The sequence below is a fragment of the Bubalus bubalis genome, chromosome 17 (assembly GCF_019923935.1).
Source record: "Bubalus bubalis isolate 160015118507 breed Murrah chromosome 17, NDDB_SH_1, whole genome shotgun sequence".
In the NCBI taxonomy this organism is placed as follows: domain Eukaryota; kingdom Metazoa; phylum Chordata; class Mammalia; order Artiodactyla; family Bovidae; genus Bubalus; species Bubalus bubalis.
In genome coordinates, this window is record NC_059173.1 from 6,902,973 (window position 1) to 6,917,639 (window position 14,667).

General features: G+C 54.7%; 1 protein-coding gene across 7 annotated transcripts in view; it reads right to left on the bottom strand.

The window, feature by feature from the left end:
• Positions 1-3,722: 3,722 nt before the first annotated feature.
• MYO18B (myosin XVIIIB) overlaps positions 3,723-14,667 on the bottom strand; it is a 229,256-nt gene continuing 218,311 nt past the window's right edge. For 4 of the 7 annotated variants that reach the window (XM_025267427.3, XM_044930011.2, XM_044930012.2 and 1 more), the window contains 2 exons: positions 6,391-7,588; positions 4,078-4,289 (listed from right to left, as the gene is read on the bottom strand). In XM_025267427.3, coding sequence (XP_025123212.3) covers positions 6,403-7,588 — 1,186 coding nt within the window. In that variant the 3' untranslated portion in view covers positions 4,078-4,289; positions 6,391-6,402. Of the gene's footprint in view, positions 4,290-5,432; positions 5,624-6,390; positions 7,589-12,876; positions 13,062-14,667 lie in introns of those variants that run through there. The other 3 variants (XR_006545482.2, XM_044930013.2, XM_044930014.2) reach the window with 3 other exon arrangements.

The window sequence follows — 14,667 nt, forward strand, 5'->3', positions numbered from 1 at the left end:
CCAGCACCTGCCTCCCCCCGGCTGCCACAAGTGGTCCCTTGCCTGTTCTTCCCGCCTACAACCTTTGGAACTGGGAAAGAATGCAAACCTCCTCAGCCCTGAACTGTGCAGACATCCAGGGCAGTTGGGACAGGGGCTGGGTCTCTGCTGGCTTGAGCGGGGTGAGGTGGGCCCCGGGCTGGGATGGAGCAGGCACAGGAGGCAGGATGACCCAGAGCAGGTAGGCCTCAGGTGAGCATGCCCGGCCGATGGCTTATCTCCCAGTTTATTACCTGCCTTCTCCAGTAAACTGCAAACTTCACAATTTACTTCATGGCAGGCCCTCTACCCATCCTGGTCCCAGCTTTATCTTCGGTGCTCTGGACATAGGGTGGCAGAAAGGTCAATACATTTTTTATTAAATCAGAAAATGTTGATTCAGTTCTGAACTCGGATCCGCCTTTGTCTTGGGACAAATCCTTTCTCTCTCTGGGCCTCCATGTTCTCACCTGTAAAATTACCTCCAGACCTTCTTCTAGTCCTAAGAGTCCAGGCATTTTTTTTTTAAGACCTGGGCAGGCTGCTAAAAATGGCCTTGGTGCCTGGAAACAAGAGGAAACGTTTGGGGCGGCCGCTCGTCACCTGGATGTGGGGCCTCCAACACCCTCAGCTTTGAAATGACCTTGGTGGTGACATCAGGAAAGCCAGGTGGGGCCCGGCCGTGCAGATGGCGCCTCTGAGTTGGGCACAAGGGGGGAAGTGGCTCTGAGCCCAGCGATCAGCGCTGCTAATGTGGACTGCAGGCTGTGTGCCAGGCTCTGTGCTGGGTGCTCCCTGAGTGTGTGATTTTCCACAGGAGGCTGGAGGCTGGGACCCATTACACAGATGAGTAAAGGAGGGCCCAAAAGGAGGTGGACTGACCGAGGTCAGGCAGGGAGGCGGCAGGGCCCAGGGTGTGAGCCATTCAGTCATCCCGGGAGCAGAGGTCAGAGAAGTGAAGGCTGGCACTGTGCTTACTGCACAGAGCTTGACGGCACACTGGGACATCCACGCTGGAGTTTCTGGAGTCAGTTTGCAGCGAGGAGGACCCAGCTGGCTCAGCATTTCTGTGTCAGGCTGTGCTGGGCTGGGGGATTCAAGAGGCAGGGCGGGCAGTGGTTATCCTCTAGGATGTGGAACTGACTTCTGACGAGCATCTTTGGGATTTCTATTTCCTGCTGCACACTGAGGGAAGCTCGGCTGTTGTGACTTAGGTTTAACATTTCTGAACACCCCACTCACACACTAAATAAATAAATAAATAAAGTCACTCAGTCGTGTCCGACTCTTTGCAACCCCATGGACTGTAGCCTACCAGGCTCCTCTGTCCATGGGATTTTCCAGGCACGAGTACTGGAGTGGGTTGCCATTTCCTTCTCCATGGGATCTTCCCAATCCAGGGATCGAACCTGGGTCTCCAGCACTGCAGACAGACGTTTTACCGTCTGAGCCACCAGGGAAGCCACACTACTCACACATTACTGAAGAAAAATGATGGCTTTCTGCCTTTACAAAAAGGTACTTTGTGAAAGCATTCAGTGGACATGAATTTGAGCAAACTCTCTGGGAGATAGTGGAGGACAGAGGAGCTTGGCAGGCTTTAGTCCATGCGGTCACCAAGAGTCAGACATGACTTATCGACTGAACAACAACTTTGTAAAATCAACACCCAGAACATTCTGTAACAGGAAACTCACAAGATAATTTCATCTTTATTTTCCTTTACGGCGTTTCTTGCTTTCTGACAACATATTTATTTTCTCGCTCATTGTCTGTCTCCCCAGTGAGGAGGCAACCCCATGGACTATACAGTCTGCGGAATTCTCCAGGCCAGAATACTGGAGTAGCCTTTCCCTTCTCCAGGCGATCTGTCCAACCCAGGGATTGAACCCAGTTCTCCCGCTTCACCAGCTGAGCCACAAGGGAAACTGGGGTCCTTTATAAGAGAAGGAAATTTGGACACACAGAGAGATACCAGGGATGTGTGGGCACAGAGGAAGGGACCATGTTAGGACACGGCAAGGCAGTGGCCTTTTGCAAGCCAAGGAGCGAGGCCTCAGAAGCCAGACCTGCTGACGCCTTGATCTTGGAGGCCAGCCGCCGGAACTTCGAGAAGATAAATTCCTGCTGTTCACACCCCGCTACTCCCACACCAGCCTGTGGTATTTTGTTATAGCAGCTCTAGCAAACTAGTACAGCCTGCTACACTTTGTCCACCTCTAAACCCCAGCAGATTCTGGTAACTATCATTCCCACTGTAGAGAAGTGGAAATAGGCCCACTGAGGGGAGCAGCTTTCCTAAGGCCCTATGGGTTCTACTGGAGGAAGACACCGGGCCGTGCCTGCTCTCATTCTGACCCCTCACACCCTCACGTCATGAGCTTTGGGGCAGCACCCTCTTCCTGGCCAGGGCCTCTGATTCCCTGTGGAGATTTCGGACGTCCCCTCCACCTGACCCTAGCTAGCTCTCTCCGGTGAGCTGGGGCCACTCCTGCGAGGCCGGGTGGTGGGGGATGCTCCTTAAATATATATATAAATATACGACGCATTAATATTTGTCTATGGACTCACCAAGTGGGAGAAGCGTGGGCATCCGAGAAAGCGCAGTCTGCTCTTCCACTGAAAGCTCCACCAGACAGACGGGAAGATGGCAAGGTCTCCCAGGAGGGTGTCTGTTCAGTTTTCCTCCTTCCCCTCTCTTTCCCACTTCTACCCAGAGCCCCCGACGAGGATGGGCAGAGATCTCCCCCTCTCGGATTGAGCGCTAACTGCTAAGTTGTTAGGGCTTGAATTGTGTCTCCCACCCCTCACCTCCATCTGAGATACGCTAACCCACAGGAGCTCAGAATGTGACTTTATGTGGGGATAAGGTCTCTGCACAGGTAATCAGTTAGAAGTCAGGGTGAGGCCTACTGTATATGACTGGTGTCCTCATAAATGGAAGACATTGAGACACAGAGATGGACACACACCGGAGGAAGACGGCCACGTACAAGCCAAGAGTGAGTCCTTTCAGATACTCTGAAGGAACCCGCCCTGCCAGCACCTTGATTTCGGACTTCTGGCCTCTAGAACTTCAAGACAGTGAGTCTCTGTTGTTTGGACCACCCAGTTGAGGGACTTTGTTACAGCAGACTAACACGCGGGGGATCCTCAGAGGCCTTTCCTTCCTGATGAGCTGTGACGGGCGGCACCAGAGTCATCCCGGGAATAGGGGCACACACAGGGTAGGGCGTGGAGTATATGCCAGTGAGAACTTTCGGAGCAGTGGTACTGGCTACCTGAAGGCAGGCGTAAGCTAGTTCTGCCTTTGTGAATAGAAAAAAAGAAAAAGTTGCTTTATCTCTTGGGACTCTTTATACCCATGTAAAGTTCCCAGCACAGTGGCCAGCACACAGTATGTGGTCAGTGAGCATCAGCCTGCAGCTTTGGTGTTGTTGATACTGCGAGGAAGCGTGGAAAAGCAGGTGTCCAGGCGCTAAGTGTGCCTGTGCGAGTGTAGCTCCTGGTCCAAGTGCAGAGTTGTGTGGGCGGTAGGATGAGTACGTGAGGAGGTGCACGGGGCTGTGAGCGCAGATGCCACAGCCCGTGAACGCTGCTATGGGTGGACGTTTGTAGGGACGCACATATGTCAGTATGCCTCGGGCACTCAGGCTGTGTGAGCTACTGACTAGTTCTGTGGTTCACTCGTTTGTTCTTTATTCATTCATCAGAATTTCCTGAATGCCCATACACACAATGGAGACACATAAACAGACAAGGGAAATAGGATAGAGGGAAGCAAGGGAGTTAAGAGAGGAATGGAGAAAGAGCATTTGTTTCAATTTGATGAGTCTGATGTATCAGGGAAGACTTCCTGGAGGAGGTGACACCTGAGAGCTGAACTTGGCCAAGTGAAGAGGACCAAGGCCACTGTGTGCAGATATGGAGGGAGAGAAACACCAGTGCACACCCAAAACTATAAACAGTTTGTGTTGGTTCCCTACTACCTCAAGCTGCACCCCATCAACCCCCCCGAGTTCCAGGTAATGTGATCATAGAACAGAGAGACAGCGCAGATGCCAAGGAGCCAACGCTTTATTGGGTACAGACCTAGCACGCTGGGAGCCCCACGCCCCTCGGGATGTGCTGCGGCTGGGCTCCCTGGCCTCTCGAGGGCAGCCACAGTGGCTGTGGACTTGGGGCCCCCAGGGAGGCTTGGCCGGTCTTTGTCCCTCTCTCCGGACAGTCGTGGAATCGGGAAGTCTTCAAGGGCGGTGTGTCCCAGGAGGCTGGAAACAAATGCAGATCAGGGCTGAGAACTGTGGCCCGAGGAGTGTGTTTTGTTGGGTGGAAGCCCTGGAGCCCACATTCCTGGATGGCGTTACAGAAGCAATGATGCCAGGAGGCACGAGCATGGAGGGGGCAGAAGGGAAACAAGCGGAGGCCACCTGAAACAGATGCGGAAGGGCCACCGCTTCCAAGTGCAGGCACCTGACACGCACCTCGGCCACCGGTGCTGGCTCTGGGCTGGGGTCTTTCATTCGCATCCCACTCACGGTGCTACTCTGGGTAGCTGGGATCACTACTCCCATTTCTCAGCTGAGAACACAGATGCTCAGCAAAGTCTCATCACGTGGCCGTTACAGGGAAGACCTGAGCTCTAGGGGCTGAGTAGTTCTGAATCCTATAACACACTTGCGTCTCAGGCAACTGGGCTGTACTGTCAGCTCCCAACACCCATGTGCAAGTCAAAGGTGGAAGAGGGTTTTAGGCAGGCGCTCCGTTATCGCAGAGAGCATTGCTGGGAGCGGGGAAGGGAAGCTGAGCTTTTAAAAAGAAAAAAAAAAAAAAAATGGCAGAGACAAGATGTTCTGTGAGGACGTTTGCTAAGGGCTGCTCCGCTTCTGGACATGTGCCCTTTACTTGGCCTTTGAAACCAAGTTCTGTGTCCCCGAGAGCATAATAATGTAAATGAACATCAGATCTTTCCTCAGTAATTGAGAGCAGAGAGAGAGGCCATGCTAAGTCAAATTAATTTGCTCTGATACCATCCAAAGCCCATCTCCATGATGGCTTTTTGATGGGCTGAGGGTGACTCCCGAAGTGGCAGGACGTGTGGCTCGTTTGGGTCCAGGAAGGAGGCAGGTGTGGGTTGAACACCACATGCAACCACTCAACCACCTGAGCCTCCGGCCGCTGCAGTTCCGACGTTCAGTGACTCGGAGAAGGCAACCCAGCTGTAGGCTGGCATCGTGTCTGACCCTGGAGGGAGGTGCTTACTCCTCCTGGCCAGCCTGATGGGGCTTCCCATTTCAGTCGGGAGCCATGAATTCTGAAACACGCCCTGAGAGGGGCAGTGAGGGGCCAGCCCAGCCTCGGGGCAAAGAGTGCCGGACTGGGAGTCAGGGTGGCTGGGCTGGTAGCAGACTCACAGGGTGACCTTGATCTTGAGGTCTTCTCCCCCTTTTCCAAGAGCGAGGTTGTGGTCCATGAGTTCCAACCCCAAGTGAGATGTATGATTCTAAAGTCTGCCTCAGTCTGCCCTTGAGAGAGGCAACACCTTTAGAGACCCAGCTCCTTAGTGTGCCTCCGAGCCGACTCACAGAGAGGCCGGAGCATACGCCTAAGGAAAACAACATCAACAAACATGCGGGCTCTGGAGTTTCGAATCCCAGTCCTGCCTGGGAGAGTCTGTACAAGTGCCTTAACCTGTGCGATTCTGTCTGCCAACCTGGAGGACAGGGATGAATCATACTTACACTCTCAGGGTTACCGTGGGCACCAAATGACTACCTGATAAACAAACTCAACAAACGTGAGCCACGGCTAGCAGTGAGGGCGTCTCCCTGCTGCCGCTGTGAGTGCCAGGATCAGGCAGACCAGGACCTCTGCGCTTGTCCCCCGGCCCCCTTCTCAGGCCCCAGTTTCTTTACACACTTAGTGCAAGAGCTGGACTTTGCTGTGTCAAGGCCTCTTCCCACCTCCCACCCTGGCTCTCCCCTGACTCTGTGGACAGATGCCTTCACGCCTCCCTCCAGATGAACAGGGCGCTGGGAAGAGAAGGAGTCAAGGGTGGGGAGATTTTAGGAGCCTGGGACCACCTTACAGCATCCGCCCAGCCCACCCCACCTGACTCTCAGGCTTCCTATCTGTATTTTAAAGAGCAGAGAAACCAATGGCTCCTAGGGAGGGCTTCTAAGTTGTGCCTTTATCAGCAACTCATTATTTGCATAAATAGTAACACAGTATTTCCACGAAAATCTCTAAAACCCCTCCTCTAGAGAAATGAGTCACACCATTACAGGCAGTGGCAGCAACTGGTTGCGCCCAGGCTGTCAGGCTGGACCTCCCGGTTTCACCCCCCGGAGGGCCGGCGCCTGTCGATGTTACCTGAGCGGGCTCCTACTTCTGCAGGTACTTCCTCATGATGCTCTCCACGGCCTCCTCTTTCCTCCCTGCGCCCGGCTCTCTGTTCTCGGGGGACGCCCGCTCGCCGCCATCGCCCTCCAGCCGGGGGGCACTCGGCCGACTCTTAACGCTGTCGGCGCTTTTGAAGGACACGATGGAGCTGGAGGAGGAGGACGAGTCAGAGAGGTGAGCAGGGTCCTCCCTGGACTCCGGACTCCTTTTCAAAACGGTGCCGATCCCGGAGACAAAGCCCCGGTCGGCCTCTTCCGTCTCAAAGCGGACGCTCAAATGCTGTGAACTGTCTCGCCCATCTTTGGCCGCTCTGGGCAAGGACGTGGGCGTCTCGGGCTTCCGGATGGCCGGCAGGAAGTCATCGAAATCCACTTTGGTCTTGCGTTCGTAGTTGAGGCTTGGGACCTTCCAGCTGAACGGGTCGCTGCCCAGGGGGTCCCCCATCAGGTGGGCGAACTGGCGGTTCTGGAAGACGAGAGGCTCCTTGCCGAGGTCCGGACAGCCCGCATCGTCCACCGAGGACTCCAGACAGCGCCTCCGCGGGCGCAGCGTGGGCGACCAGAGCGGGTCCCTGCGTGCGGCCGCTGGGGAGCTGGGCGTCCTCCGCGAGCTGGGCCCCGACTCCAAGAGGGACTCGCAGGAGCTGAAGCGGGTCTTCAGCTTCTCAGGGGGCGGGCTGGGGCTCCCCGCGCTCTGAGAGGAGATGCACTTGAGGCTGGTGGACCGTGGGAGCGCGGCCGACGCATCCAGGGCTGAGCCGGCGCCGGCTCTCAGCGCCAGGGCGCCCTCGTCGCTGCCCGCCCGAGCCCTCCTCAGCGTGGACGCCCCGGTGGTCTGGTAGATGGGGAGCGTGGGCCAATCCTCCAGGCCCAGCGGCGACCCCCGGCCTCTCTGCGCTCTCTGCCTCCGGAGCCCTTCCACGAACTCCGACAGGGCGGCCGACGGGCTGGGCAGCTTGTCCCGCGGCAGCGGGGACGCGCCTCCACTCCGGGAAGACGGGGAGGGCGGTGCGCCTGGCCTCTCGGGGGCCTTTCTCTGGACGCCGCACTCTTCGCCATCCCCGAAGTGGCCGTACGTTCCCCGGCGGCGGGAGAGCGGGGATGCGGCCTTGTCCCCCGAGGTCCTGCTGCGGACGTCCCGGGCCCCATCGCCGGCCTCCTCGTGGGTCCTGCGCCAAGAAGAGAAGCGCGGTCAGCTCACACTGTGCCAGCCCTACTATCTATGCCATCGGGCCTGGAGCGCGGACGCTAATTCTGTTTCGCTTTGGAAACGCGTTCCCGTCCCCGCCGCGCTCTCCAACGAACCACGTGCTCTAATGCGCAAACTCCAGCCACAAGTGATTTCTCGTTGCTTTCTGAAATGCAATTTCTGTCTATAATTAAACCCAGCTAAAAACGTTTGAGCAGATTAAAACTGCAGCTCTGATGGATGACTTAGACGGAGGACGCATCACACATGACATGAAGGACCTACCATCCCACAGCCTGCTGGGAAATAGGTAATTTGTTTCTTGAAGACTCAAGGGAGACCTGTGGGAGGTTATTTTCTTATTTAGGGTCAAGCCCAGAGGACAACCCCACGGAGCAGAGCTCCGGAGAGCCAGTGACCCGAATATGCCTCTGAATGAGGTGCTGTAAGGCTCCCAACTGTTTCATGGGAGGAGGGTGGGCAGGGGAAAGAAAAAAAAAAATGTTCCTTCAAAAGGGAAAAATTTACATGAAATCAACTTGAAACCAACATTACACAGGAGAGAGGACAGACGCCTTCTATTCTGGGACTGCCAGGCAGAGGCATTTCGCAGCTGCAGCCAACACCGCTCTGCCTTTGAAAAGTGGGAATCTTGGCAGTGAGGCCAAATCACAGACTGGAAAGTGAAGGGCGGGCCTTAAAAGCCAGAGACTGGAGTCCAGCAACCGGTCCTTTAACAAAATCTATTTGTCCTCCCTGTAAGACAAACCACCTCCTTCTCACCCACCAGCAAAGTTGTAATTTATGAAAAGCAAAAAGGCGCATGAAATGTCAGTGTGGGCCTGGGGTCAGTGTGGGCCAGGGCTCAGCTTGAGGTGGGGGGATGGGATGTTGATGCAGGTCTCTGCTGGTGGCTCTGTCACCACGAGAACGACTACAGAGGAGTCAGCACCTACACATAAAAGCTGGAATCGTGGAACCAGCCCTGGACCTAGTGCCTGGCACCCGGCTCCTCAAATAATGCTTAACAATTACGCTGAGTGATTAATAATAATCAATGGCTATTAATCATCAATAATTAGCCGTTAGTGCTCATTACGATTACTACTGATAACCTCTGGCTCTCTGGAGCCTCACCGGCGCCGCCCCCCTCAAGGCGCTCCATGAAAGCCTCACGTGACGTCCCAGGAGGATGGACAGGACAATGCTCGGGCGGGAGACCCGGCATCTCATCGCCCCTGGGAAAGGTTCCAACAAAAGCCGCACCGTTTGCCCAGAGCAGCTGCTCCCTTCCCTTTCTTGCCGTTGCCCTCCTCGTCACAGCTGGCCTCGGGCCAGGGTGGGGCTGGCGCGGCGCTGTGATCACCCGAAGGGCTGTTTGTCAGCATCGCCCCTTTGGAGCCGCTCCCTCATACACAGCAAGGTGGCACAGCCACAGCCCTTTCCTTCTCTCTCTCTCTTTTTAATAAACAGCTTGGAGCCGCCAGGGGCAGTGGGCTGCTGCAGAGCTGACAAAAGTCATTTCCGTCCTGTCATGGCTCTCAAGGGAGGCAGGTGTGATGAATGTGTCCTGGGTGCTCAGTCTCCGCCGCCGCCTGCCACATGGGGATTGGCAGCACCTGAGGCACCTGTCGCTGAATCTCCTGGGACTGTGCCATCCCACTGGCCCCAGCTCCCCTTGAGAGTGCTGGCTGCAGAGGCCAGGATGGGGAGGGAAGAGAAGAGAAGCTACAGGAGGAGGAAGGGGGAAGGGCAGGGGAGAGGAGGAGGAGGGGGACCCCAGCTCTCCAGCCCAGGCTGTCAAGCCCCTGCCGAGTCACTTCTGCACCCTGACTCGGCCCCGCGCCCAGCACACAGAAGATATTTAGTAAGTGTTGTCAGACTGAGTCAAGTCTACCTCCGAAATCAAGTCTCTGGGGAAGGGGAGGAAAGGAGGATGAGCAAGTAGAGGAGGGGCAGAGAGAAGTGGGGAGAAGCAGAGGCAGGACCGAGAAGACAGAAGGTGAGCTAAGAATGGACAGGACGATGGAGAGGAAGAGACAGGTGGCGACGGGGGCGGTGAAGCAAGAGCAGGTGCTGAGGGCAAGGCCAAAGGACAGGGGGGAGGGTTGCAGATGTGGGGTGCGCTGGCAGCTTAGAACCGGCCCTCCTCACCTTTGACCAAAACCTGGGACAGCCCGGGCGCATGGGAAGCTGTGGGCAGCTCAGGAGCCCTCGAGGCCACAGCCTGTGTGTGCTGGTGTCGGAGCCCAGAGGACACAGACTCTCCAGGTGGGAGCCACGTCCCCGTGGCTTGGCCAGACCAGCGGAGACCCACCCACCTTCCCTGAGGCCCACAAGGAGCAGCATCTTTCAGAAGGCAGGCAAATCAAAATGTCCCCATAAAGCCACCTGGCTGTCACTAGATGGTGATCTCAGAGCTCTGCCCAGGGGCCCAAGGGTCGGTGTCATGGGGCTGGGGTGGGTGGGGTTCCACCTTCTGGAGTGGTCTGGCTGGTGCCTCCAGAGCCTCAACTGGTGGGCTTCAAACTAGAACACAGGCCCAGTAGTGTAGACTTGGGCAGGGCTGGGGAGTGGGGTGGGGACGGGGCGAGGAGTCCAAGAGAGGGTAGAGGGAGGAGGGCTGGGGGGGAGATGGGGAGGAGCGGCAGAAGGAAAGAAAGATGCCTCATCTTGACTGAGTGCTGCCTCCTGGGTTTACCATGCAGAGATCCACCCCGTCTCTGCAGCTCTACTTCCTATCTGCGCTGCCACTCCAAGGGAGAAGTGGGTGGTGTCCCCTCCTTTCTGTGTGGGGACCGAAGAACTGATCTGAATTCAGACACCCTCTTGCAGATGTCAGGGTGAGGGGCCTAGCTCTGCTGCCCAGGGCCAGGTGAGACCCTCCGTTCCTGCCCTGGCTCTGGACGCTTTGGACACACCCTGGGAAGACTCATTTTCCCCCAGTTGTCCTCCTGGGATAACTCAGCTCAGATGGAACTCCCTTCCACTGGCATCGCATGATGGATGGATGGCGGCTAATCAAGATGTCACTGTGCCTGCCTCCCAGCTTTGGCCAGGGCGAGAGGTGATGGATAGGAGGTGCTCTGAGCACCTCTGAGGAGCTGCTGGGAGACGGGTGTGGACACAAGCTGGGCAGGGCACTGTGATCTCTAAGAAGGGACTCCAGAAACATGGTGGGAACTTCTGCACCTGCCCCTCCGTCTGTCCAAAGAGGAAGAGTCTTCTCACATAACTGGGAGATAAGGAGCCAGTAGGCAGGTTCCTGGGCACCCAGCCGCACGGGGCAGGCTGGGCCCGTAACAGTTGCCCCTGGCCAAGCACCTACTGTGTGCCAGGTGCTGTGCACATGGACACAGGTCGGAACAAGCAGATGGGCCACCTGCCTGCATGGAGCTGACCACCATGTCCATTATAGCCTCGAGGGCCACCCCGGGGGTAGGCGCTGTGGCTCCAGGCACAGTGAGGCGGAGTGGCCACGGCAAGCACACACAGTTGGGAGTGGCAGAGATGGGGTTCCGACCCCACGGCAGGCAGCACCCTTCCCTGGGAACCTCCTCTGGACTCTACTGTGATACAGGCTTAACACTGTCTCTTTGACATCACCTTGCCCAGGTAACATCTGTCCCTTGGAGTCTAGTTTGGTTCTGCCACCCGCTGGCTTTGGGACAGTCGCCTAACTTCTCTAGGCCTCAGTTTCTTTAGCTGTGTGATGGGAGGAAACCAGGTCAACCTGGCAATGACGCAGAAGTAAGAACTACAGGGGGATAAGTGTTTTTGTCTGTTGCATTCACTACTCTACCCCTGTGCCTAGAACGGGGTCCTAGCACACAGTAGGTGTTCAGAAAACATATGAGTGAATGAGTGATGTGGCAGTGCTCTGGTCATGGGAGGTGCTAAGTATGGGCGCACAGTAGGTATCTTATGAATGTCAATTAACTGGTGAACAAAACAATATATGTGGACACTGGAGCTTTGTAGTATCATCTGAGGTCGGAGTCTGAGTCATCCAATTCCATCTGTCTTTCTCAAGACTTCTTTGGTTGTTTGAGGTGTTTTTGTGTGTCCATATAAATTAAATTGTTTTTGCTCTCGTTCTGTGACGAACGCCACTGGTAGTCTGATAGGGGCTGCGATGAGTCTGTAGATCGCCTTGGGCAGTACAGTCATTTTGACAATACTGACTCTTCCAGTCCACGAACACGATCTATCTTTCCATCTGCTTGTGTTTTCCACGCCTTCTTGCATCAGCATGTCGCAGTTTTCAGAGTGGAGGGCTTCTGTCTCCTTGGGCAGGCTCACTGCTAGGTATTCCATTCTTTTTGATGTGATGGTCAATGGGACTGTTCCCTTAATTTCTCTTTCTGATCTTTTGCTGTTAGTGTATAGGAATGCAAGAGATTTCTGGGTGTTAATTTTGTATCCTGCAAATTTACTCAATTCATTGATAAAGTCTAGTAGTTTTCTGGTAGTGTCTGTAGGATTTTCCACGTATAGTATCATGCCATCTGCAAACACTGACAGTTTCACTTCTTCTTTTCCAATTTGGATTCCTTTTTATTTCTTTTCCTGTAAGTATTGGTGACTCAAATTTATGAAGGCTTATTAGAAAAATCAGGATATGATCATGCAAAAATGCTGGAATTTCTACTCTTTGTAACCCAGGAGGCTAAGAATCCAGGCTTTGGGAAGCAGACGCATGGGTTCAGATCTTGGCTCTGTCCCTCCCTTGCCATGTACCCTGTGAAGCCTGGCTGTGAGGGTGGGCACCGTGACCCTGCTGAACCTCAGAGATGATGGACATCATCGAGACAGTCAGTACCGCTGAGCAAGGCCACAGACACCTCTGCCTGCCCCCAGCTCTTCATGGGAGGTGGGCCCTGGTGCAACTGAACTTGCATACATTTCTTATTCATTTCAAAACATGACTACTCGTGAATACATACCTAAGATCCTCACGATTGCTTTTCAGTTAACGGCCCCTCCCATCAGGGCTACAGAAGGCCCTGGATTGAGGGCAGATGTTCAAGAATAAGCAATTCCTGGGACTTTGCTGGTGGTCCAGCAGCTAAAAATCCACCCTGCAACGCAGGAGATGGGGTTCGACCCCTGGGCGGGGAACAAAGATTCCACTTGCTGTGAAGCTTTGAAGCCCGTGCATCACAACAAAAGATCCGGCACAACCCAACCCATGAGCTGCAACTCAGACCTGACACAGCCACATAAATAAATATATTTATTTTTAAAAAGAATAAGCAATTCCTATGTCTGAGCCCGCTCTGAGCAGCACAGGAAAGGTGTGAGGCTACTCAGGTCTGTTCAGCCTCAGAGCAAGCCAGCTGCTGAGACGCGCGTCTGGTTCAGGCCACACCTTCCCCTGCGAGGCCATCCTGTGACCGCAGCTCCCTTGATTCTCCTCTGGTGCCAACCATGGAGGAGATGCTCCAAGAACACTGGGTGAAGAATAAAAAGGTACGTCCTTTCGTCTCGTCAGGATCTGGATGATCAGCCCACCTTGCCGATGAGGAAACTGAGGCTCACCGGGGAGAAGCCACCGCTCGAGGCTCAGACTGCTCAGTGGCAGAGCTGGACTCTGAAGCAGGGTTGGCCAGATCTGACACCCTTGCTCTGCCCTTCACAACATCACACGCCCTGGGCATAGAAAGCTAGGAGGAAACCGCAAGCAGCTGAACTCATGTCTACACACGTGCACTGTTCAAAATCCACTGAGACACAGTGACTAACACATCATGAGGCCCAAGTCAGGGAGATGCTGGCTTCGCCGGTGTTAGAACAATCACACAGCAAAAACCAGACTCTCCAGGTCTGAGTCGGAGCAGAGCCTGGGCCAGCAGTAGCTACAGGAAACTTGATGCAGATTTAATGACCCCATGAATCATCCCCAGAGACATACTGTCACCCCCATTCTTCATTCACACCCTGAAATTAAAGAGGAAATTAAAAATGTATTGATGTTCTTTAACAGTGAGGCCTGGATGGGAAACCAGATGTCCTTTGAAGATGGCCTGAAGGTTTCATGATCGAGTCCCACATAGAAACTGATGGTCTGTAAGAGAAGCCGGCACGGCGCTCAGACTGTGCCTGACATGGCAGGAAACTCGGCACATTTATTAGGCCCCTACAGTGTGCATGGGAATTCTGCATCACACAAGTATGTTGTGCCTTTAGGCTTTGCAGACGTTATTCGATTTTCTCTCCATGGCAGCCCTCTAAGTCAGCTACTAATAACCTTCCATTTCACAAATGGGCCCAGGAAGGATGAGCAAGTTGTCACAGAGTAAATGGGAGATGTGGATTTGAATCCAGCTTTGGGAACACGGGTCCTGACTGCTCTGCCCTACTGTTCGTTACTGTTGACTGTTCTGTTTCACAGAGGGGGAAACTGAGGGTCAGAGAGGCAGATGGAGAGGGAGGAGCAGAGCCGAGGCTCCCACCTTGACCTGACTGACTCTATATGACATTCAGCTAAGCTCCTCACAGGAGAAGATGGGCTGCCTTAGCCTTTCAGAGGCACACTGAAGGGTGGATGCTGCGTCAACCCATGAAGAAGGGTCAGCAGTGCAAGAAGCTCCAGGAACACCGTGAACCCTGGACTGGAAATGCTACAGGAGGCTGGCAAGCGACGGGGAGGGCCTGGGGCTGGAGAGCACAGCCTCTCTGGAGGTGGGGTGCAGTCAGGTGTTCAGAAGAGGGTAGGATCTGGGGGTGGGGGTGACGCTGAGGAAGAACTCCAAGGAGAAGAAAGTCCCTCCTACCAGCTAGTAGCGTGTTCACTGGTTTCTGCAAAACCCTGGACCAGCAAGGGCTGGTGTCTACATTTCATAGGCAGAGGCACCAAGGCTTAGAAAGCCCCTCGGCTGAAAGGGAAGATTGAAAAAAAAAAAGGCTGAGCCCGAAGAATTGATGCCTTTGAACTGTGGTGCTCAAGAAGACTCTTGAGAGTCCCCTGGACAGCAAGGAGATCGAGCCAGTCCATCCTAAAGGAAAGCAACCCTGAATATTCACTGGAAGGACTGATGCTGAAGCTGAAGCTCCCAT